This window comes from Neoarius graeffei, chromosome 9 (genome assembly GCF_027579695.1).
Source record: "Neoarius graeffei isolate fNeoGra1 chromosome 9, fNeoGra1.pri, whole genome shotgun sequence".
Taxonomy (NCBI): Eukaryota; Metazoa; Chordata; class Actinopteri; order Siluriformes; family Ariidae; genus Neoarius; species Neoarius graeffei.
In genome coordinates, this window is record NC_083577.1 from 1,487,090 (window position 1) to 1,513,099 (window position 26,010).

At 42.5% G+C, this 26,010-nt stretch overlaps 1 protein-coding gene across 2 annotated transcripts in view; it reads right to left on the reverse strand.

Moving 5' to 3' along the window:
• Positions 1-26,010, reverse strand: part of tfpia (tissue factor pathway inhibitor a) — a 79,350-nt gene that overhangs the window by 28,363 nt on the left and 24,977 nt on the right. For both annotated transcript variants that reach the window (XM_060928935.1, XM_060928936.1), the window contains exon 2: positions 17,394-17,594. In XM_060928935.1, coding sequence (XP_060784918.1) covers positions 17,394-17,594 — 201 coding nt within the window. The remainder of the gene's footprint in view (positions 1-17,393; positions 17,595-26,010) is intronic.

Below are 26,010 nucleotides of genomic sequence, written 5' to 3' on the forward strand. Positions count from 1 at the left end.
GATATAGTAGTGGGGATATAGTAGTGGGGGATATAGTAGTGGGGGATATAGTAGTGGGGGATATAGTAGTGGGGGATATAGTAGTGGGGATATAGTAGTGGGGGATATAGTAGTGGGGGATATAGTAGTAGGGATATAGTAGTGTGGATATAGTAGTGGGGATACAGTAGTGTGGATATAGTAGTGGGGGATATAGTAGTTGGGGATATAGTAGTGTGGATATAGTAGTTGGGGATATAGTAGTTGGGGATATAGTAGTGGGGGATATAGTAGTGGGGGATATAGTAGTGTGGATATAGTAGTGTGGATATAGTAGTGTGGATATAGTAGTTGGGGATATAGTAGTGTGGATATAGTAGTTGGGGATATAGTAGTGTGGATATAGTAGTGGGGATACAGTAGTGTGGATATAGTAGTGGGGGATATAGTAGTGTGGATATAGTAGTGTGGATATAGTAGTTGGGGATATAGTAGCGGGGGATATAGTAGTGTGGATATAGTAGTTGGGGATATAGTAGTGTGGATATAGTAGTTGGGGATATAGTAGTGTGGATATAGTAGTGGGGATGGCCGTGCCAGGCTAGTAATCTCTACTACACAATGAGGCCTGCTAGTGGTCATATTTGTCTGGGTCATACAATTCTATGTGATATAGCTGACCCGACCCCGGCCCCCATCACAGTCAGGAATGACAATGTGGCCCCCAGAGAAAAAAGTTTGGTGACCCCTGATCTGCACGCTGCGCACCTAAATGAGACACAACCAAATGTCCTCACCAAATCACCAGTGAGATGTGGATTTACAGTGTTGCACGTGGACAGTGATACACATTCAAAATGTCATTTATAACGATGCTTAGTTCTAACGTCGTCATCACTAAGCTGAAATACATTTCATGCTGTCCTCAGACTGGACGCCAAAATGAGATTTTCCTCAAGGAATGTGTTACTTTTGCTATTTTATACACACACTCAAACGCTCTCTTGCCATATCCCTTCCTCTGAGCCCTTTTCACAATATTAAATGCCACTCTGCCATTTATCTCCAGTAAACTTTGTTCTGTAACGATTTAGAAGTTAAAAGGGATGATTAACTGCTGACTCGAAGACATGAATACATTTCTAGCATAAAATGATGAATGAATAATGCTGTTTATAAATGGAAACCGGAGCAATACAATACTTCGCATTTCAAAAACATTATGAACGTTCTGCTGTTCGCTCATTATATACATCGTTACTCGGTTCTCCGAGCAAGCTAGCAGTCAGCTAGTCAGAAAACTGGTTAATTAGCTTGTTGATTGCTAACTTGTCCATGACCACTAGTATTTTATTATTATTGTCCATTATTTGTACTTAGAGTTCGGAATCTCTTCACAATCTGATTCAATTTCGACTCAGAGTGCCACAGCAATACTGATTGGCATCCATCAGTCATGTTGACCATGGTATCGCGCTTTGGGTGGTACAACATCGGCTGTGGCTGTAGAAACCGATTCTCAAGGTACAGTCTCGCCCACAGGTTGGGCAGACATGGTTGTTGTCGGACTGCTCCTTCTGGGCTGCTGCTTCTGTATCCTTCTCCTCGGTCTTCTTTCAGTAGACTGACGCGCCAGGATTTCTTCATGCTCTCAAAGGTCTTGTCTGACGTGGTGCTTCCAAGCAGTTCTGTCGAGGGCGAGGGTCTCCCATGACTGGAGGTTAAACCCTTTGAGATCACACTTGCAGACATCTTTGTAACGCAGCTTTGGTCTGCCTGTTGGGCGTTTGCCGCTTATCAGTTCTCCATAGAAGAGGTCCTTTGGGATGAGCCCATCGTCCATGCGAACCAGATAACCAAGCCATCTCATCCTTCGCTGCTTCAAGAGGCAGTACATGCTGGAGACTCCTGCCCTCTCAAGGCAGGACCACTTGGTTGCTGACTTTGTTCCTCCAGGTGATCTTGAGGATCCTTTGAAGGCAGCGCATGTGGAAGGTGTTTAGTCGCTTTTCTTGAGCTGCTTTTAGGGTCTACGTCTCACTTCCGTATAGGAGAGTACTCACCACGCATGCCCTGTAGATCTGCACCTTGGTCTTCTCCATCAGCTTTCTGTTTGTCCAGGTTCTCTTGTTCAGGCGAGACATGGTGGTAGCTGCTTTGCTGATTTGACGGTTCAGTTTGCTCTCCAGGGATAGGTTGTCAGCGATCATTGACCCCAGGTAAGTGAACTCGTGGACTACTTCAGGTGCATGGTCTCCAATGCTGACGTTCAGTGTTGATACTATAAATAGATAAATTTGCAAATGCAGCCAGAAAGTTGACACCTCTGCACACGGTTTAAAGGAAAACGATACCCAAAAATCATACTTACATGTGTTTTTGAGCTATAAACTAAATGATATGACTGACTATACTGAGATGAAACACATCAGTGCTGGTGTTAATATTGAATAAATTACAATTATTATAGAAGTCTGGGTTGATGAAAATGGTTCAAAACGCCATCTAGTGGTGAAAATCATCCAGCACACATCCATCCATTATCTGTAGCCGCTTTATCCTGTTCTACAGGGTCGCAGGCAAGCTGGATCCTATCCCAGCTGACTACGGGCGAAAGGCGGGGTTCACCCTGGACAAGTCGCCAGGTCATCACAGGGCTGACACATAGACACAGACAACCATTCACACTCACATTCACACCTACGCTCAATTTAGAGTCACCAGTTAACCTAACCTGCATGTCTTTGGACTGTGGGGGAAACCGGAGCACCCGGAGGAAACCCACGCGGACATGGGGAGAACATGCAAACTCCACACAGAAAGGCCCTCGCCGGCCACGGGGCTCGAACCCGGACCTTCTTGCTGTGAGGCGACAGCGCTAACCACTACACCACCGTGCCGCCCTCATCCTGAACCTTGCAAGGCAAATACCATTTTAAGCACACGGTATTGCAATTTTTTTTAGATATATTAGCATATATTTCATTTTTTAGAGGAAGCCCCAGGTTTGTGAGTGTGTGTGTGTTTGGTAATACATACTAAATACTATACGCAGAGATCTAGTTTGCTTCTCTTTGTTTTTCTGAGTTGTAAACACGTAACATGGAGCTAGTTCTCTTCCCAGATGTGTTTACTTGTTGAACATCAGGGCTGTATGTCTCACAGAGTGACCCACTCATCCCTAATTAGCGTATAACGTGTTTGTGCCCGTATTTGTCTTCGAATCATATATAACTGGAATGTCACACAAATTCCTGAAATGGGACACCAACTCCATCTGATCGAATGATTCCAATCTCTGTCTTTGTTCTGCTGAAACTCACAGGACGGTTCAGTGAAGTCATTCCGAACCAGACCCACATCATGGCATCATGGGAATTGTGCAGGCAACCACGGTTATGTTTCCACCCCATCCCTGTACAGTGTTTAATCCCGTAATGTGTTTGTCCATGTCACTTTTACACTCACTCAAACCCATTCAATGCAGCACTGGAAGGAAAAGCACCTCAGTGTGTCACACTCATGTTTGAGTTGCACTGCCTTCTTTGGCCACTAGATGGAGACACTCATCCTCCAAACACTGGGTCTTCATCCTCAGATAAGTGTGGACTGAAGCTTTAAAAGTGCTCATTGAAAAGGAAATTAACATCGTCCAGTGCACAGAGGGAATTATATTTCTTAAATCACAGCTCACTGAAGGGTGAGGAATCCGCTGGCTCCTCAGGGCGGACATTTCACACCTGATCACCACATTCAGTCATTTAATAACAAAGCGAACGTGCCGTTAAACAGAAGAGAAAAATGAGTTTGTTCACACTGTGGTGCTGGTGGTGTCCTGCAGCTGCTGATGGGACTCCTGCCTCTTTTCACTGACTCACATCGTTTGGTGCAGTTTACTGATCAGAGTCGACTCTTTTTCTAAACCAGGATAAAAATTATAATTTTTTTTTTTTTACCAGTAAATGTTCTTTATCTAATTATGACTAAAACTGTTTCATAAATTATTACTCTCACTTCGAATGAATAAAATAACATTACTGAGCTGTTCATAAAAATCTCTTTAAATAATTATGAAATCAGCGAGACACCACACACACACACACACACACACACAACCCCGATTCCAAAAAAGTTGGGACAAAGTACAAATTGTAAATAAAAACGGAATGCAATAATTTACAAATCTCAAAAACTGATATTGTATTCACAATAGAACATAGACAACATATCAAATGTCAAAAGTGAGACATTTTGAAATTTCATGACAGCAACACATCTCAAAAAAGTTGGGACAGGGGCAATAAGAGGCTGGAAAAGTTAAAGGTACAAAAAAGGAACAGCTGGAGGACCAAATTGCAACTCATTAGGTCAATTGGCAATAGGTCATTAACATGACTGGGTATAAAAAGAGCATCTTGGAGTGGCAGCGGCTCTCAGAAGTAAAGATGGGAAGAGGATCACCAATCCCCCTAATTCTGCACCGACAAATAGTGGAGCAATATCAGAAAGGAGTTCGACAGTGTAAAATTGCAAAGAGTTTGAACATATCATCATCTACAGTGCACAATATCATCAAAAGATTCAGAGAATCTGGAAGAATCTCTGTGCGTAAGGGTCAAGGCCGGAAAACCATACTGGGTGCCCGTGATCTTCGGGCCCTTAGACGGCACTGCATCACATACAGGCATGCTTCTGTATTGGAAATCACAAAATGGGCTCAGGAATATTTCCAGAGAACATTATCTGTGAACACAATTCACCGTGCCATCCGCCGTTGCCAGCTAAAACTCTATAGTTCAAAGAAGAAGCCGTATCTAAACACGATCCAGAAGCGCAGACGTCTTCTCTGGGCCAAGGCTCATTTAAAATGGACTGTGGCAAAGTGGAAAACTGTTCTGTGGTCAGACGAATCAAAATTTGAAGTTCTTTATGGAAATCAGGGACGCCGTGTCATTCAGACTAAAGAGGAGAAGGACGACCCGAGTTGTTATCAGCGCTCAGTTCAGAAGCCTGCATCTCTGATGGTATGGGGTTGCATTAGTGCGTGTGGCATGGGCAGCTTACACATCTGGAAAGACACCATCAATGCTGAAAGGTATATCCAGGTTCTAGAGCAACATATGCTCCCATCCAGACGACGTCTCTTTCAGGGAAGACCTTGCATTTTCCAACATGACAATGCCAAACCACATACTGCATCAATTACAGCATCATGGCTGCGTAGAAGAAGGGTCCGGGTACTGAACTGGCCAGCCTGCAGTCCAGATCTTTCACCCATAGAAAACATTTGGCGCATCATAAAACGGAAGATACGACAAAAAAGACCTAAGACAGTTGAACAACTAGAATCCTACATTAGACAAGAATGGGTTAACATTCCTATCCCTAAACTTGAGCAACTTGTCTCCTCAGTCCCCAGACGTTTACAGACTGTTGTAAAGAGAAAAGGGGATGTCTCACAGTGGGAAACATGGCCTTGTCCCAACTTTTTTGAGATGTGTTGTTGTCATGAAATTTAAAATCACCTAATTTTTCTCTTTAAATGATACATTTTCTCAGTTTAAACATTTGATATGTCATCTATGTTCTATTCTGAATAAAATATGGAATTTTGAAACTTCCACATCATTGCATTCCGTTTTTATTTACAATTTGTACTTTGTCCCAACTTTTTTGGAATCGGGGTTGTATATATACTGTAGATATATATTAGAGCTGGGTGATATGGCCTTAAAAAAATCTTCGATTTTTCCCCCTACTAAAATTGCCTTCCCCCGCCCCGTTCTGATCATCAGGCGCACAGTTGGGAAAGGTGTCCGGGGCGGCTGCTTGCTTTACTGTGGATGGTGCGCTCGTGCTGCGGCTGTGTTCGTTCCGCTGGGAGCAGCACTTCTCCCGCTCCGCTGCAGGCTTCTGTTTAAGGGGTTGGAATAAATTCGTCGTGCTGCGTCCTTTGGAAGCAACCGTTTTCAAACACGCCTTACAACGAGGACTTGTTTGGTCTGCGTCCGACGCCGCAAAACTGAACCAATTCCACATCACGGAGGAAGTTACTGCTTTCTTGGGCACAAGTTGCGGCTTTCCCCCCAATCGCTGCCATGCTGTTTGTGTGTGTGTCTATGGCAAGCATGCGGGAGGAGGGCGATAGTGTCAGTGCCCGATCCGTCCCTGCTGCCCGATCCGTTCTGCACATGCGCAGAGGGGAGCGCCGGTGGCGGAAATTAAAACTGAGAGAAAACCGATTTTCATAAAAACACATCGTCCTTAACTGTAAATTCGAATTAATTGATAAAATCGATTTATTGCCCAGCTCTAATTAATATATATGTGACCCCTCACCGAATCCAGGGACGCATGTCGACCGAAACGAATCCGAGATAATCACAAAAGAAGCTTTTTTTTTTCGAAATTTGTGATTTTTGTTTTTTTCCATCATGTGCAAGTTGAGATCTTGAAGAATGCAATCAGTATTTCAGATAATAGATTGTTTTGTTGGAAAAGCATACATTTTTTGTTGCAAATTGTCTCGTTTTTGTCAGGACTGTAGCCTGCTGGGGGGTGTGAGTAAATTACCATATGGGCCATTCACATGATGATTTCAGTCTTTTGGGGTTTTTTTTCCGCAAATCAGCTGTATGATCCGAGCTGAGCTCGTGGCTACTTAACTGCATACAGGCGTGTGATTTCACTATGGAATGAGTTACTAAACAGAGCGCAGAGGAGCTGAAACACCGCGAAGCAAACAGACACACGGTATTTACATCGGAGATAACCATTTCTAGCAAAAAAAAACGCAACCTCGTTTTCCAGATTGAATGGAATACTTGAATGATCGGATGATACACGGACCGTTCTAGGATTACATTCCATCGGAGGCATTGGTGTGTGCAAGGCGCCGTTTCTCTTTCTGATGGGGTGAGTTTATTAATCTAAGGCTGTGTGGTTATTTTTGCATGTAACGGAGAGTGTTGTGGTTTGGTTAAGCCTAGGTCACAACCGGACGTACGATTTTTTGGCCGTGTGATTTTTGGCGTTTCCCAAATCGCTGCGGTTTTTTTTTTTGTTCACGGAGAAAGACGCGCGTTGGCCGTAAGTTTGTCTTGCAACCTGAAAAAAACGTAAGCGCCCGTAGAGTTTGTTTGACATGACAAAGAACCTCTGCGGCCGGTCTGCGGCTCGAAAATCAGCACATCACACGCGCGCTCTCGTGCGTTTCATGCGTGCTCTCTGTGTGTTTCTTGCGTTTTTTGCGTGTAGACCGGCTGTAGGAGCGCGTACTGTACGGCCGGTTGTGATCGAGGCTTTACATGAAACTAGTGTTGTGTTAGTTGTGTCATCATCGTGCTATCTTTCTTTCTTACGGTGTGAGTAATTTTTCAACCACAAAACGTTAAAGTATACTTTAGGACTTATTTTTGTACTTCATAATTGTGTTGGGCATACTTTGCATGGAAGGAAAATTGACGTGGTGATCTTTGTTTACATGAAAGTAGCATCGTGCTAGCTCGTAGGGGGTAGGGCTTCCCTTAATGTCATGCAAATGAGCAGCATTATGTGCCCGCCCCGCACCCAGAGTAGCTGAGATGGAAAACTTTGAGGGCGATTTTCTCCCTTTTCTGTTTTAAGAAGTATACACTTTCAAAAGGCCACACATTCTTCAAATATTGTCAGATCTCCACATGGAAGGCATCATTGGAAAGCTTAGAAACTGTACTTTCTGAATCTGTCAATAACTCAAAATGCCCCCGGGCCAACATGTGTCCCTGGATTCCATGATCTGCCATATATATATACACACACACACACACACACACACACACACACACACTACATCAAATGTGGGAAGTGACGCATGTTGAGCCACAAATCCGGTCTGTGTGTAACTTTCCGTTTCTCTGAATGAACTGGAAGCTGAATGTGTGACGGGGCTGTGAGAGAGCGATGACTCCGCACTCTGTTTCTCAGCGATTACAGCCGTGACGTTTCAGGGTTTCCACAGGAGCTGGAAGGAGATGCAACATCATTCATTAAACCACAGAGCTCAGAGCAAGCTGACGTGGCACTTCTTTATTTCAGTAACCAGGAAAGAGAGGAGACTCTTTTAAAGCAGGATCACTCGCTTCTAACTCAGTGATCATCAGCGCGAACCGTGTTTCTGACCTGTTTAGGAAAATTACTGAAGGTACTGAAAGAGTGATCAACTTAAACACATTTTCATAAATATTCGAGAAAAATCCTTGCACTTTCCCTCTGTCGTAAAATACACCATATATAAGACATAAAGGTGTCTCTCGAGATGTTTAGCGATGATGTGGACTGATAGATTTATTGATTCAGTATTTATTCTGTGAACATTTTTCAGGTTTGGAACACGGTCCTGTCGGTTTGTATCCACGAACAGACGACGCAGGAGTAAGAGCTTCAGCAGAAGTGAGTGAGAGTATAATCCGAGGAAACACAGATAAAGACGTGTCAGTGTTTTCACTTGCAGTCTCCTCACAAGCAGGCGATGAAAACTGCATACTGCTTCTTTAATGCAGGCAATGAACACCTGGAACACTATCATATCTACATGAAGAATTATGAAGTCGCTGTAATCGTTTCCATCGATGTTTTGAAAAGCTCTCAGGAGAAGAAAGATGCAGAAAAAGTTTCTAAAGCTCTTTAATTTCCCAAAGTGTTAAAATCCACACCAGTAAATCATTTGAAACTCTAACACAGAGTAATGGGTGAGTGAGGAACGGTGTGGACTTCAGCTCTTGGAAAGTAAAATGTGCGATCATATGGACTGATTATAAACACACATACAGCCTCGATTTATACTCACACACTGTCTGCCTCGATTTCTGCAAATAAATCCAAAGTGATCATAAAGCGGCGGCACGGTGGTGTAGTGGTTAGTGCTGTCGCCTCACAGCAAGAAGGTCCGGGTTCGAGCCCCGGGGCCGGCGAGGGCCTTTCTGTGCGGAGTTTGCATGTTCTCCCCGTGTCCGCGTGGGTTTCCTCCGGGTGCTCCGGTTTCCCCCACAGTCCAAAGACATGCAGGTTAGGTTAACTGGTGACTCTAAATTGAGCGTAGGTGTGAATGTGAGTGTGAATGGTTGTCTGTGTCTATGTGTCAGCCCTGTGATGACCTGGCGACTTGTCCAGGGTGAACCCCGCCTTTCGCCCGTAGTCAGCTGGGATAGGATCCAGCTCGCCTGCGACCCTGTAGAACAGGATAAAGCGGCTAGAGATAATGGATGGATATATAAATCTAAGACCATGAAGTTATTACTGAGTCAAGACATGTAAATGAGAGGAGCTCTGAGTAGGCGTGGCCATTTTGGCCTGTGTTTAGTCCATATATGGAAGTCTTAAAATAGGAAGAAGAAAACCATTGGCATTTACAGAAGGTATGTATTTGGTTGATGAACCTAATCTCATTTTACAAATGTTCATAATCTTCACTACTCACACGAGCTAGCTGGTTAAAATAAGCTAAATGAGTGTGATCATTAAACCGCTCCTAAAAACTAGGACACCTACTCAGAAATATTTAAAAACAAAATTTATGGGATATACTAGGTCAAAGCCACGCCTATCTGCCTACTTCAAAGACACGCCCATCTTTCCATCTAAAATACCGCCCTCCTCCTCCTCTGATGAAATGCTGAGAAAGTTGTAACTTTAAGCTAGTTTTACGCAACGAGTAAAAAGTCAAAGTCCTTCCTGTGCCAGCGCCTGGTATTCCCAGGCAGTTTCCCATCCAAGTACTAACCAGGTCTTTAAGGGCCCGGTCCCAACAACACCCATAACTCTAACTCTACCTATAACTCCGACTGTGACTCTCCCTCTGCCTGAGTTTAGTTCCAGTCTGGAGCGGAAACACCACAACTATAATCCCCACTGTAATATCACTCCGTCCTGACACTCAGGGAAATAAATATACATGGTTGTTGGTTAAACAATGACCTGATTGGTCAGATGTTTTATCGGGTCAGGTCCAGGCCTGGAAAAAAAAGAAAAAAAAAAACCTAGACACAATCTCACCGATACAATAAATCCAGGCCTGGGCTATCGGGATTGTTTTCAGTCTGGTGTGAGCACCGACCACATAAGTAGTTATAGTAATAGTTATAGTGGGACCGGGCCTTAAGGCACACTGGATGGTGCTGATTTCTGTTTCTATAGCCCTTGGCCTGTCACCTATTACATAGCTAAGGTTACAGTGGGGGCGGGTCCTCAGATACCCACAAGACTATCGATAGCTAGAAGCCTGCGAGATTCATTTATCAGCAGCAGTGAGATTCACTGGAGCCTGAAAGACACTTTGGGGATAACAACTGCTCTGCAAATTAACAGGACTAAAGGGCAGGTACACTCTCAGAAAGTAAAGTACATTACTGTACCTTTGGGGTACAACGGCATGCCACTGGGGCAGGACCCTCTCAGGTACTCATCTGTACCCTTTCTGTACTGCTTGGGAACATGTATGTGCCTCTTTGACCTTGAATAGGTACACAGTTACCCTGAGGTCCCATAATGAGCCCTCGGGGGTACATTCATGTAGACAGAAATGGACTCCCCCTGTTTCTGACAGTGTAGATAAGAGGCAAAGTAACAGGTAGCTAGATGACATATCATCGAGATATGGTGTAGAGAACATAGCTAGCTTTACATTTTCTTACATTTTTGGTCTGATGAGAAATTTACTGCTTCATCTACCAATATTTTACCAACAATCTTAGTCTTCTTAGAAGTACTTCATTACCTTATAGAGGTTTCTTTAAAATATTTGAGATGTTTAGTAAAATGACCTTGTAGCAACACTCATGAGGGATTGTATTCAGTGCTGAGGGCCACGTCTGAAAGTTACATCCATATTTACGCAGGGACGCGTTCTCTCATACACTCAGAAGCGGGTTACACAGCTGCTTGAGTCACATTTCCGGGCTTCATATTTATTTATTTAGTCCTTCATTCATCTTCAGTAAGTGCTTTATCCTGGTCGGAGTCACGGTGGATCCAGAACCCATCCCTGGAACACTGGGCATGGAGCAGGAATATGCTCTGGATGGGACCAACGCAAGGTGCATTTATCTCCAGATTGATCCAGATGTGTTTCTGGCAGTGAAAGTATGAATTTTGAGTAACTTAACTTTAGATTTGAGAAACTCAGCCCTTATCAATATCATTTCAAGTTCCTTAATAACAGCTCATACCATACTGAGCTCTCAGGTGTGCAGTCATACTGAAGATACCCGCTCGAGTTATTCATCTTTATTATCTAATTGCGGGGGCCTGGGAGCGCTGAGCTGGTGAATTCACAAGCTCAGAAACGCAGTGTCACTGTTTTTACGCCTTGACTCCAAGGATGGAGAGTTATTTTATTGACCTTATGGTACTGTTGTCTCAGTCAGCGTTTCAGGGATGGGTGACAATCCGCTGGATCAGACTGGAAGCTCTTCAAACCATTCAAGACCGATGATGAAGTGGATTACGCCAACTGGTCATCTGTTCTGGACATGCGTTACTCAGAGTTAGAACTGTAGGATGTACAAGAAATTGGGATTTATTTTTTTAGGCAAATAAATGAAGTGAAAATTAAAATTGCAGACTTGTGTTTGATTCCTAGAGACCTTGCTTTCAATCTGGCTAGTCATGAATTACAGAAAAAGAAAGAAGGAATACATTATTTACCCAATTTGAGCAGTGTTTGTCAACAAAAGGCAGTAGGTTAGCCAGCTTAAATAACGCTGTAATAGTTTAGCTACAAAATATGCCTTGTATTTATGGAGGAGTCTTCGATTTCACTGTATTACTGACGAGATAATCTTGGAAGAACGCTAACTAACTAACTAACTAACTATTTGCACCTCCAGAGTAATATAGTTCGGGAGTATGGGGTTCGGGGCTCTTTGCTAAGGGCTGTCCGGTCCCTGTACGAACGGAGCAGGAGTCTGGTTCGCATTGCCGGCAGTAAGTCAGACCTGTTCCCAGTGCATGTTGGACTCCGGCAGGGCTGCCCTTTGTCACCGGTTCTGTTCATAATTTTTATGGACAGAATTTCTAGGCGCAGCCAGGGGCCGGAAGGAATCCTGTTTGGGAACCACAGGATTTCATCTCTGCTTTTTGCAGATGATGTTGTCCTGTTGGCTTCTTCAAACCAGGACCTTCCGCATGCACTGGGGCGGCTTTCAGTCGAGTGTGAAGCGGCTGGGATGAGAATCAGCACCTCCAAGTCCGAGGCCATGGTTCTCGATCGGAAAAGGGTGGCTTGCCCTCTCCAGGTTGGTGGAGAAGTCCTGCCTCAAGTGGAGGAGTTTAAGTATCTCGGGATCTTGTTCACGAGTGAGGGAAGGATAGAGCGTGAGATCGACAGGCGGATCGGTGCAGCCTCCGCAGTGATGCGGTCGCTTTACCGGTCCGTCGTGGTGAAGGAGCTGAGCCAAAAGGCGAAGCTCTCGATTTACCGGTCGATCTACGTTCCGACTCTCACCTATGGTCATGAGTTTTGGGTAATGACCAAAAGAACAAGATCGCAGATACAAGCGGCCGAAATGAGTTTCCTTCGCAGGGTGGCTGGGCGCTCCCTTAGAGATAGGGTGAGAAGCACAGTCACTCGGGAGGAGCTCAGAGTAGAGCCGCTGCTCCTCCACATCGAGAGGAATCAGCTGAGGTGGCTCGGGCATCTCTTTCAGATGCCTCCTGGACGCCTCCCTGGGGAGGTGTTCCAGGCATGTCCCCCCGGGAGGAGGCCCCGGGGAAGACCCAGGACACGCTGGAGGGACTATGTCTCGGCTGGCCTGGGAACGCCTTGGTGTTCTTCCCGAGGAGCTGGCCGAGGTGTCTGGGGAGAGGGAAGTTCGGGCTTCCATGCTCAGACTGCTGCCTCCGCGACCCGGCCCCGGATAAGCGGATGAAGATGAGACGAGTAATATACTGTACATCACAACTGAGATTCCTAATTTTTGCAATATTTGGATATTAGGATGTGTGTGTGTGTGTGTATGTATGTATGTGTGTGTGTGTGTGTGTGTATATGTGTGTGTGTGTGTGTGTGTGTGTGTGTGTGTGTGTGTATGTGTGTGTGTGTAAACTGTGCTGAATGTATCGTGTTGCAACCAAACACCAAGGGAAAAAAAAATTCTCATATATAATAAAATGAATAAAAATGATTAAAAAGTACATAACTATTATTGCACATTACTGAGAGAGAGAGAGAGAGAGAGAGAGAGAGAGAGAGCGCGTTGAACTCTGCGCTGTATAGTGCTGTTTATAAACTGATCCTGGTCCTACGGTCACTTTGCACCTTTAGAGGTTACTTGTTTATTTATTTATTTTCCATTCAATACAGCCACTTTTACGCAGTTTTTACATTAATTCATCTCAATTCTTGTTTTGTGCACTATGAATGCACATTCACCTGGACATAGTACAATAATGAACAGTTATTCCCCGAAATCGAGTCGTACATGAGCTGATAGCTGACGAGGCGCGTAGCACCGAGATCGTGTAGAATAACTGTTTTATTCTCTCTGTTTGAGAAACAGAACATTTTTATTTTGTGCAAATTCAATCAAAACAAACTTTATACAAAACATCCGACAAAATCAGTTCCACTTAGAATGTAAGCAAACCAGCAAAATGACAGGAGCAATTTATGAAAAATGCGATAATAATTCTTGAAAAAAAAAAAAAGATATGCTCTTACCATCAAATACTTTTATTCCATATTTTATTGCTTTTTTTTGGGGGGGGGGTTGTTTTCAAGTAGAGTTTTTATTTCGTCCTCGGTTGGTTCAGCAACACGCGCCGCCATTTTGTTTTCTCTACTCATGGTATATGAGCTGATATCCTAGTAGTAGTGTAGCCAATCAGAGCGCACAATTGCTCATATCCAGTGAATGTGGACAGAATAAAGAATTTTTTTTTTTTAATTGTTTCATTTTTTTGTTCTTGGATATAATTTTCATTCTACTTTATGTTGTACAGTGTGTTTTTTCAGATGTCTGATAACTTGCTGCTGTAACACAACAATTTCCCAGCTTGGGATCAATAAAGTAAATCAATCTCTCTCTCTCTCTCTCTCTCTCTCTCTCTATATATATATATATATATATATATATATATATATATATATATATATATATATATATATATATATATATTATTAGTGCTGTCAAAAATGTCGCATTATTAACGCGTTAACTTGACTCAATTTTAACGGCGATAATTTTTTTTATCGCGAGATTAACGCTCTGTGGCATGATGTAGGTTTTTCATAAGCTTTTGAAACTTCCAGGAACTTGGAACAGAGACTTTGCTTAGAAAGCCGATAGCAGCTAGCCACGCCCCGCACAGCCAGAGTCCTCTGCCCCCCAGAACCAGCGCGGGCAGGGCGCGCTAGTAGAGATGGGATTTATGGCTCTTTGATGGGATCCGCATCTTTGTGATCCGTTCTTTGAAAAGAGCTGTTCAAAAGACTGGCTCATTTGGCTCTTTTTAAATATTTATTCAGTTTTAAGACGGCAGCGTCTAAAGAAGCCAGATCCCTCTGAACTGTAAACTCAGTGCTATCCCAGAAATCCTTCCTGTAATATGCAAATTTGGCCGCCTCTGATTGGACAGTGCGATGCATCAACAGGCAGAAAGTGTAAAAGTACAAAATGTGTTAAGTGAGCTGAAACAGTAAAGATCAGATTCAATGCAATATTTATCAACGAACAACTTAAAGTTAATATAATAGTGTACTTTATATTATAATCAAGCATGTCAAGCCTACCGTCACTGTGTAACCTGTCTCTCTGAGTTGTAGACTAACTCAAGCAGTAGAGCACTTCACTCCTGGTTCTTTTGCTAGCTCTGGTGTTCGGCTTAGGTTTCACTTTGCAGTGGCTGTATCAAGACGTGTTATGCTTTGCAATACAAAGCAAGCCCATTCACGTTTTTATGCTGATAAGAGAATTACAATGGTTTTTCATGTGACAAAAATGTGCGATTAAATTGCGATTAATCGCAAGTTAACTATGACAGTCGCGACATTAATCGCGATTAAATATTTTAATCGCTTGACAGCACTTTTTTATATATATATATATATATATATATATATAGGGGAGAGCGGGGTAAGATGAGCCACTTTACATTTTTCATCATAACTACATGTTAAAGCCATTTTTGCTTCCAGTCTACACACCATACCAAATTTCAAAGTGTACTGTTACTATCTGAGCAAAAAATAATTGATAAGCTCTTATGGTTAGAGTGATATTACCTCTTGAAAAAAAAATGTCAAGTGGCTCAACTTACCCCATGCACGGGGTAAGATGAGCCACTGTGTGGGGTAAATTGAGCCAACACAAATCATGTTAGGTTAACAAAGTAAACAACTTTTATTATTAGAAATGCAATCAATGAATCAAGTCAAGTCAAGTGGGGGATAGGGCCGTTGCATAGAGAAGGGGAGATGAAGAGAGAGGTGATAGAACGAGATGGGATAGGGAGGGATAGATAGATGGACAGAGAGAGAGAGATATGCATAGATAGATAGAAAGAGGGATGGTTAGAGAGGGAATGAGAGATATACTATATTACAGAAATTACTAAAACAGTAGAACAGTGCCAAAAAATCTTATTTCTTTCAGTAGGTTAAAACATTGCTAAAACATGCAGCAATCATTCCATCAATCATTTCATCATTATTCAATGTTCCAAGCGTTCAAATGGCAAGGGAACACCATTTGCCTCTCCCTCCGTGCTGTCCCCCCAACAGTAAAGGGGCGGGGCAATTTTTTCACAATATCCTGTCTTGACAGGACAGCCTTATCTTTCTCTTTGAAGACAAAGGTCGGCTTTCTTGCAGAGCCATGGCATGACCGGCTTCTTTTGACAAATCTTGCCTCTATTTCGAAGACATCCAATTTGATTATCTGGCCAATGAAGAAATGCACTTTCACCAACTTGGTATAACCTGTCTCTACCTCTCCATTCTTTATCTTTTCAATGAACCTAGTCAGAGTCATCCTGTTCAAATGCATATCCCTCGCCACAGCCCGAACAGGCCTGCCTTTCCTGACTTCCTCTGCGGCTCTCTCCAAAACTGCACGGGACTGTGCGGCCCTGTCTGTTTTTCTTTTGTATGAGTGTGGCATCATGCACACCTGTAATAACAGAGGGCATTATTTTATTTATTAAAAACGTTTTAAACATATTATTTATATTAACATGTTATTTATTTGTTTGTTTATTTGTTGTTGTTGTCATATATGACCAGCAAATGTGAAAACTTAAGTGTCATCCATATTGGGTAAGCTCAGCCACCAATGGGGTAAGTTGAGCCAGTGGCTCAACTTGCCCCACATCTAATGGCTCGTCTTACCCCGTGGCCACCATTTTGTAGAAAAATGCTAATAAAGGGGATTAGGCTAATCAAAATTATTTTTATTAGCATTCATATCATAGCTTAGAAAGCCACTAACTTAACCCTAATGTGTCTAAATATTATTCTACTTTTGTCTTCTCTAAATCATCTTCACTGTGGACAAACATGGAATTGACTTAGAAAGCACAAAAACACATTTTTATAAATATCTCCCTCACCTAGTTTGACATGTGGTGCTCCTCTCCACAAGTGTAAGTAAATGGTCCCGCCCCCCTTTGAATGTGGTCACATGGTCACATTTGTTTACTGTTTCTTAGAAACAGGGGGTGGCTCATCTTACCCCCTGGCTCATCTTACCCCGCTCTCCCCTATATATATATATATATATATATATATATATATATATATATATATATATATATATATATAAAATTATGAATAACTGTGTGCACATGAGCTTTCATTTTGCTTTTCTTTCTCTAAAATATTTTTGTTTTTGCTTTAAATTTTGTTGGTAGCTGCATCATGGAACACAGAAACATGGAAAAAGATCTGACCCGATTCAACATATTTCCATTTTTCAATCTGGAATTTTAACAGGGGTGTGTAGACTTTTGATATACACTGTACATGTATACAAGTATCCCTAATTTAAAAGTAAAAGTTGTTCTACTTTGTTTTATGCTGATATTGTGCACAGCCGTGTTGATTCGCTGAAAAAAGGAGTTGAAGAGATCGTCTTGACTTCCTGAGTTCGAGTTGAGAGGGCGTGTCCTTTGTTTTTTTTCTTATCTGGAAGTCAGAAATGACTTCAGTCGAATGCAGTATTAGTTGCTTACGAGTCTAGAGTTGAGGTCCTTGGGGATTAGAGCTATGCCTGTCCTGCATCACACACCTGTGACGGTTCAGATGGTTATTCCGAAGCCCATTTCCTGTCAGCCTCCACACTTCTTCCCTGAAGACGTACACACCTCTCTTTGCCCTTGCTGAGCACCGTCACTTTCATCTTCAGTAAAACAAAACAAAAAAGTAGTAAGACCCTGCTTACCTTTCACCAGACACATTTCTTCACATTCTTCTAGCGTCATGAAATTGTTCGCGTTGCCCTGACAGCCTCCATACTCGAAATGCTCGCAGCGAAGTGTGTCGCTGTTGAAGTAGAATCTGTCCTTTAGGGCCTTGCAGGGCCCTTCGTCCTTCTTTAGGGCACACCAGTGATGGAAAACCCTGGAAGGAGGGTTCTCTCTATCTGCACAGATCAACAACAGGGCCACAGTTAGAATTGGGCCATGACAGGATTTAAAGAAAGTGCGCTGGGTCTGTGTTCGGCTCTGAACCTGTGGCTGATGTGAGTAAAACGTGCTCAGTCGTAACTCTGGCCCTGATCATCTCTTCTGATTCACAAGCAGTAAAATATTATGTCTCTAAAGTTATTTCAATTATGATCAATATCAGCAGTATGGGCCCTGTGCATTATAGACATAAAATAAATATATATATCACAATGGATCCATCCTTAAATCAAAATAAGACTGCTTCAGCATTATCATTATCAAGTGTCATCATTATTATTATTTTAATACAGTTCTGTGCAAAAGTCTGAGGCACATGTAAAGAAATGCTGTCGACCAAAAATGGCTTAAAAATAATGAAATGTAATGTTTCAACATTAAAAAAAAAAAAAACTATAAACAGTAATCAGTGAGCCGTAATAAATGAAACAGTCAGTATTTGGTGTGAGACGACCCTTATGCAGAAATGATCTGTAGGTTTTCCTGAGCATCTTACAGAACCAGCCCCAGTTCTTCTGGACACTTTGACTGTCACACTCGCTTCTTCATTTTACACCAAAACCCAGCAGCCTTCATTATGCTTTCTTTTTTCATCTGGAAAGTAATTGTATTGTAATATGCCTTAAAACAGCATTTCTGTCTATCGTAAAACATGCCGTACTTGATACCTTAATATTTATAGTTTGGTTTAGGGTACCAGCTTCATATTCTGTGCATTTGCTAATCAAAACAAGCTCTTTCCAGTGGTATAATTGGTTTTATGGTAGACCTTGTCATACATTTGCAATATGCATTTGAATTATAGGTGCAAAATGTTTTTTTTAAAGCCTAATAAATCAGAAAGTTTGATTTCTTTTGAACACATACCTAGTTGCCTAAAGAGTACTATAACATCTCATTCTCATCTCATTATCTCTAGCCGCTTTATCCTGTTCTACAGGGTCGCAGGCGAGCTGGATCCTATCCCAGCTGACTACGGGCGAAAGGCGGGGTTCACCCTGGACAAGTCGCCAGGTCATCACAGGGCTGACACATAGACACAGACAACCATTCACACTCACATTCACACCTACGCTCAATTTAGAGTCACCAGTTAACCTAACCTGCATGTCTTTGGACTGTGGGGGAAACCGGAGCACCCGGAGGAAACCCACGCGGACACGGGGAGAACATGCAAACTCTAAATAAGAAAATTTGAAAGATCTGGTGTGCTTTAATGTGGAGATATGGGGCGTCAAAGTTGCTCCAAAGCACATTTATGATTTTCAGCAAGCTATAACTTGGCAAATATTGAACTGTGAACTTTCTATTTTAGTATTTAAAGGCGTCTGGCGTTGAAGAACAATCCTTGAAAATTTCATGTATTTTGCATGAATAGTTTAAAAGTAATGACTTATGGAAGTTAGGTCCGTTTTCTGTAGCACGCGTTTCAGCAGTGAAATTGGGGCCACGCCCCTTTTTAAAGCCCCTATATCTCAGAAACTAATGAAGGTACAAGCCTAAAATTTTGTACACTATTCATTGGGCACACTGACAATATTTCCAGAAAGTATGAAGCAAATCTGAGATGGTCAGAGGTGTACAGGTGGGAGTACAAATAACAAATGGAGTCAAATATTTTTAGATTCTCACACACACACACACACACACACACACAGCTAGAAAAAACAAACTTCGAAACTTCCTTGAGATTCCTTCCTCCTGCTGTTCACAGCCAGAGAGAGAGAGAGAGAGAGAGAGAGCAGATGGTCTGGGGTTTAACGGACAGCTTCCTCCTGGCAGGTCATCCATTTGACCTTCACTACCCTGAACTCTGAATCACCAAATGGCCACTAAGCATCTTCCAAATGAGCAAAATAACAGACCTGTTTTCTGCTTTAATGAAAATGTCATTTTCTACATAAAGCTGCAAAACCAAGATGAAGTCAATGCAAACAGATTCATTTATCAGCAGCAGTGAGATTCACTGGAGCCTGAAAGACACTTTGGGGATAACGACTGCTCAGCAAATTAACAGGACTAAAGGGCAGGTACACTCTCAGAAAATAAAGTACATTACTGTACCTTTAGGGGTACAACGGCATGTCACTGGGGCAGGACCCTCTCAGGTACTCATCTGTACCCTTTCTGTACTGCTTGGGAACATGTATGTGCCTTTTTGACTCTAAAAAGGTACACAGTTACCCTGAGGTCCCATAATGAGCCCAAGGGGATACATTAGTGTAGATTGTCCCTTGGGGGACAGAAATGGACTCCTGCTGTACCCCTGTTTCTGACAGTGTATTAAATTTGTCTAAACCTTTTGAAGACATTACCTTACAGGCATTTAGCAGATATTCTTATCCAGAGCGACGTACAACAGACCCAGAGCAGCTCTGGGAGCAGTTGGGGGTTAAGTGCCTTGTTCAAGGGCACTTCAGCCATTCCTGATGGTCCAGGGAATCAAACTAGTCACCTTTTGGTACCAAAGCTGCTTCACTAACCATTAGGCCATGGCTTCCCCCAGGTCTAGTGTGAAACCTTTTGAAGACAAAATAAAGGCACTGTATGCCAAACTCACCCCTTTTTGGCAACAGGGAATGGGTTCTGTTCTTGTTCATGCTCCAAATTTTGAACTGTTCAGGGCATTCTGAAAAAAAACCCCTGTTTTTCCAGCACGAACCATGACGACATCAGTGGGCATGTCATTACTTTAGAGCGGAAACCAAGCGCTACAATGGAGAACGCAATGGAAAAGGAGTCTTCTTCAGAAAAAAAAAAAAAAAAGGACCGAAAAATATATGTAATAACAGAACAAAAGCTCGGTGGTAAATCAATATGGTCCACCATCTTGCATCTCCTGTTTACCCCCACTGTGAACTGTCCAACGGCCTCCGTTCATGATGCATCCTTGATTACAACTTCTTACTTAAGCCTGGGGTTCCACAGAGGAAAATAGGCCACTGACAATCTTCCTCCACTCAGTCTTGTTCTGTGCCTCTTTCTCCAACTGCTTCCAGGTGTAGCCAGCTGTCTGGATCTCTGCTGTTGTGTTCCATCTCCAGGTATTCCGGTCGTGACCTCTCTTTCTATTCCCCCAGGGGTTCCACTGTAATGCCTGTCTTGTGATGTTGTTCCTAGGTTCCCGTAGGGTATGGCCAGTCCACCCCCATTTTCTTCATCATATTTGGGTTACCATGGGTGTTTCTTTTGTTCAGGTCAGCAGCTCTTCATTGGTAATCTTTTCTGGCCACCATGTTCTGAGGATCCTATTTAGGCATCTGCTGACAAAAGTCTAGATCTTCTTTAGGAGTGTTTTGTTGTTCAAGTTTCTACCTCATCCATCCATTATCCGTAACCACTTATCGTGTACAGAGTCACAGGCGAGCTGGATCCTATCCCAGCTGACTACGGGCGAAAGGCGGGGTTCACCCTGGACAAGTCGCCAGGTCATCACAGGGCTGACACATAGACACAGACAACCATTCACACTCATATTCACACCTACGCTCAATTTAGAGTCACCAGTTAACCTAACCTGCATGTCTTTGGACTGTGGGGGAAACCGGAGCACCCGGAGGAAACCCACGCGGACACGGGGAGAACATGCAAACTCCACACAGAAAGGCCCTCGCCGGCCACGGGGCTCGAACCCAGACCTTCTTGCTGTGAGGCGACAGTGATAACCACTACACCACCGTGCTGCCCCTGCCCCAAACAACAAAACTGATTTCACGCTTGAGTTGAAAAGCTGCAGTTTTGTGGAGGTCAAGATGTTGTGTGCCTTCCAGATGTTTTCCAGCATTACAACAGCTGTCCTGACTTTTCCCATTCTGGCTCTGACATCCTCTTCTTTTCCTCCTGTGCTCTCTATGATGCTGCCAAGGTCGGTCAAATCTTTGACTTCCTCTATGACGTTTCCTTTTATCTTCACTGGCTCTCGGCTCAAAACTGGTGAAAACATGATTCGGTTCTCTAACTGGCACCAAAGTTCAAGGATTCTGAATGGAACCGGTTCAAGAACCCATTCCCTTTTGGTCAAAAAGGGGTAAATGATGACTCAGTCTTCAGTCTTCAGAATCTGAGTGAATTAGTTTTCATGTTACAGCTATTCACATGTAGATATTCACAGCACATGCAAAGAGCCGGGGGGGGGTGGGGAGTTTCCACTCTTATTTCCTACTCCTATTGTATTTTGAACAGCTCTTCAGTGCACCTCACCACCATTACTCTGTACCTCACCACCATTACTCTGTACCTCACCACCATTACTCTGTAATGCACAGGTCCAATAATATTATAATAGTATTCGTACTGAGTTTTAGTTTTTGGGGAGTCTATTTGAGATCACAAATGTGTGTTGTTTATTGTTCTTTTTTTTTTTTACATATTACACCCACCGTACATCACACCCACTAACTCAGTCACATGCGCTTTCTCAGGTTGTACATGCAAATTAGCCTCTCTTACATGGGATTTGAGTAAATTAGTGCCAGTTTATTTGTTTTGCTCATCTGACATTTATGCCATGTTGGCAATGCTAACACACAATTTGTCACACCCTCATTCCCCTACCCGCCCCCTTCCACCCCATCTGTCCATAAATAGACCTCACCACAGGGCTCGTAAATTGTGCAACACTAAAGTCCATAATTACACCTAAACATAGAAGGTGAGCATAATAATAAACAAATTAAATTAACAGTATTTAGAAAGACATGTCCCTGCTGACAAGCTGCCGGTTATAGTGTTGCTTTTTAAAGCTTGCTTAAAACTGGTCCAAATCGTTCACAATCCCATGCAGTGAGGAGCAGTTCACTCTGACTTTAATGCACTGAGACGTGCCGAGGCTCGCAAAACCCTCAGGTACCGTTCTGTACTCAGCAACACTCGGTGCTAGGCATGTAACAATACAGTGGGGCAAAAAAGTATTTAGTCAGCCACCAATTGTGCAAGTTCTCCCACTTAAAAAGATGAGAGAGGCCTGTAATTTTCATCATAGGTACACTTCAACTATGAGAGACAGAATGGGGGGAAAGAATCCAGGAAATCACATTGTAGGATTTTTAATGAATTAATTGGTAAATTCCTCGGTAAAATAAGTATTTGGTCACCTACAAACAAGCAAGATTTCTGGCTCTCACAGACCTGTAACAACTTCTTTAAGAGGCTCCTCTGTCCTCCACTCATTACCTGTATTAATGGCACCTGTTTGAACTTGTTATCAGTATAAAAGACACCTGTCCACAACCTCAAACAGTCACACTCCAAACTCCACTATGGCCAAGACCAAAGAGCTGTCAAAGGACACCAGAAACAAAATTGTAGACCTGCACCAGGCTGGGAAGACTGAATCTGCAATAGGTAAGCAGCTTGGTGTGAAGAAATCAACTGTGGGAGCAATTATTAGAAAATGGAAGACATACAAGACCACTGATAATCTCCCTCGATCTGGGGCTCCACGCAAGATCTCACCCCGTGGGGTCAAAATGATCACAAGAACGGTGAGCAAAAACCCCAGAACCACACGGGGGGACCTAGTGAATGACCTGCAGAGAGCTGGGACCAAAGTAACAAAGGCTACCATCAGTAACACACTACGCCGCCAGGGACTCAAATCCTGCAGTGCCAGACGTGTCCCCCTGCTTAAGCCAGTACATGTCCAGGCCCGTCTGAAGTTTGCTAGAGAGCATTTGGATGATCCAGAAGAGGACTGGGAGAATGTCATATGGTCAGATGCAACCAAAATAGAACTTTTTGGTAAAAACTCAACTTGTCGTGTTTGGAGGAGAAAGAATGCTGAGTTGCATCCAAAGAACACCATACCTACTGCGAAGCATGGGGGTGGAAACATCATGCTTTGGGGCTGTTTTTCTGCAAAGGGACCAGGACGACTGATCCGTGTAAAGGAAAGAATGAATGGGGCCATGTGTCGTGAGATTTTGAGTGAAAACCTCCTTCCATCAGCAAGGGCATTGAAGATGAAACGTGGCTGGGTCTTTCAGCATGACAATGATCCCAAACACACCGCCCGGGCAACGAAGGAGTGGCTTCGTAAGAAGCATTTCAAGGTCCTGGAGTGGCCTAGCCAGTCTCCAGATCTCAACCCCATAGAAAATCTTTGGAGGGAGTTGAAAGTCCGTGTTGCCCAGCGACAGCCCCAAAACATCACTGCTCTAGAGGAGATCTGCATGGAGGAATGGGCCAAAATACCAGCAACAGTGTGTGAAAACCTTGTGAAGACTTGCAGAAAACGTTTGACCTCTGTCACTGCCAACAAAGGGTATATAACAAAGTATTGAGATGAACTTTTGTTATTGACCAAATACTTATTTTCCACCATAATTTGCAAATAAATTCTTTAAAAATCCTACAATGTGATTTCCTGGATTCTTTCCCCCCATTCTGTCTCTCATAGTTGAAGTGTACCTATGATGAAAATTACAGGCCTCTCTCATCTTTTTAAGTGGGAGAACTTGCACAATTGGTGGCTGACTAAATACTTTTTTGCCCCACTGTACATCATGCAATAAGAAATCGCGATGCAAATTTATTATGGTTTGAATCAGTGAAATAAAAAATTAATTATGATTATTATTAGGCTGTATAATCTTTTAGCTTTTCCGAGCTGTAATTGTGCTGTTCAGACAGCAATAATGTACAATCGCAGGAATGCTCGTGACTTCACTGTAGGAGGAAGTAAAACAGCCCTAATGCTACAAAAACACACAAAATGGGAAAGCTCTGTTGTATGATCGACTGGATAGATAAATAGATTTAATAAGAAGTCAGAGCTCTCTTTTTACAGACTGCTGAAAGATGAAGAAAAGAGAAGCAAATCGAGGCAGTACAAATGTTCATAATTTTATTCAAGAAAGGTCTATTTGTGATTCATGTTTTTCACTTAATAAAAGGAATATTTTAGTTAAGAGGCTAGTTAACAGTTATTCCATGAAATCGAGTCGTACATGAGCTGATAGCTGACGAGGCGCGTAGCACCGAGATTGAGTGGAATAACTGTTTTATTCTCTCCACATTCACTGGATTTTAAGAAACAGAGCATTTTTATTTTTGCATTTTTTTATTTTTTGCAAATTTGATAAATAAAAACTTTATACAAAACATCAAAAAAAAAAATTCTGCTTAGAATGTAAACAAACCAGCGAAATGACAGGAGCAATTTGTAAAAAAATGCAATAATAATAATTCTTGGGAAAAAAATAAAAATTAAAAAATAGGTTCTTACCATCAAATACTTTTATTCCATATTTTGTTGCTTTTGTGTGTGTGTGTGGGGGGGGGGGGGGGGGGCGCTTCGTTTTCTTCTTTAGGGTTTTTGGTGGTTGGCAAACCAACTTTAAGGTGCATTACTGCCGCCAACTGGGCTGGAGTGTGGAACAGGAGATATTATATTCTTTTAGCCATTTCTGTTTCTTTTAAATACTTGATAAAATTTTGGGGGGTTTTGTTTTCAAGTTTTTATTTCAAAATTATTTTATTCGAGTTTTTATTTCGTTCTCGGTTGGTTCAGCAACACACTCCACCATTTTGTTTTTCTCTGATCACGGTATATGAGCTGATAGCCTAGTAGTAGAGTAGCTAATCAGAGCACGCAATTGCTCATATTCAGTGACTGTGGATAGAAATTTTTTTTTTTTTTTTTACTCCAACCTTTACAAATGTGGATAAATAATTATTATTAGTGATTAAGAAAATGAAGCAATGAATCTTCTATTCAATATCCTGACCAGCTGTCACAAAATATGTGGCCAAAATTATAAGAGCATTTTCAAAATGATGTGTTCGCATCGCCTGGTCCTTATATTATAGAATAAACCTTCATGTTATATAAATGATATTTATGGAACCAGACACACAAACTCCTTTCCATGCTTCAGAATCCTCCAAGCGTGTGTTCAAGCTGTTATGGGATCTCGATCACAATCTTTTTGCAATATTCATCCCATTCTGAATCCTCTCTATCCCCATCCACAGACCAGTGATCCTGCCCTGGAAGGCTGAAGATCCTCAGACATGTCACTTTCCTGTTTTTCTTTCCTGTAATGAGTGCCCCTGCATTCCACCAGGTTCTCCCACGACGCTGTAACTGATCGTACCAACATGGAGCTGCCAAAAGATTCAACATTAAGTTTGCTTTGTGCAGAATGAATGTTTTCTGAGGAAATGCCTTTGGATAGGTTTATTTACATTCCTCTACGCTAGCAGAGGGGGTCAGCCGGCGCAAAGCATTAACTTTTAACGTTCCATCTGAGTCAACATGACCTGCTTCGCATTTTTATTGAAAGTTGAACTGTAATGAAATTGCTTTCAGTGTGAAACATCTAGTTCTCAATTTCTCTTAAAGTCAGATGTATAGTATGAATGCAACTGGAA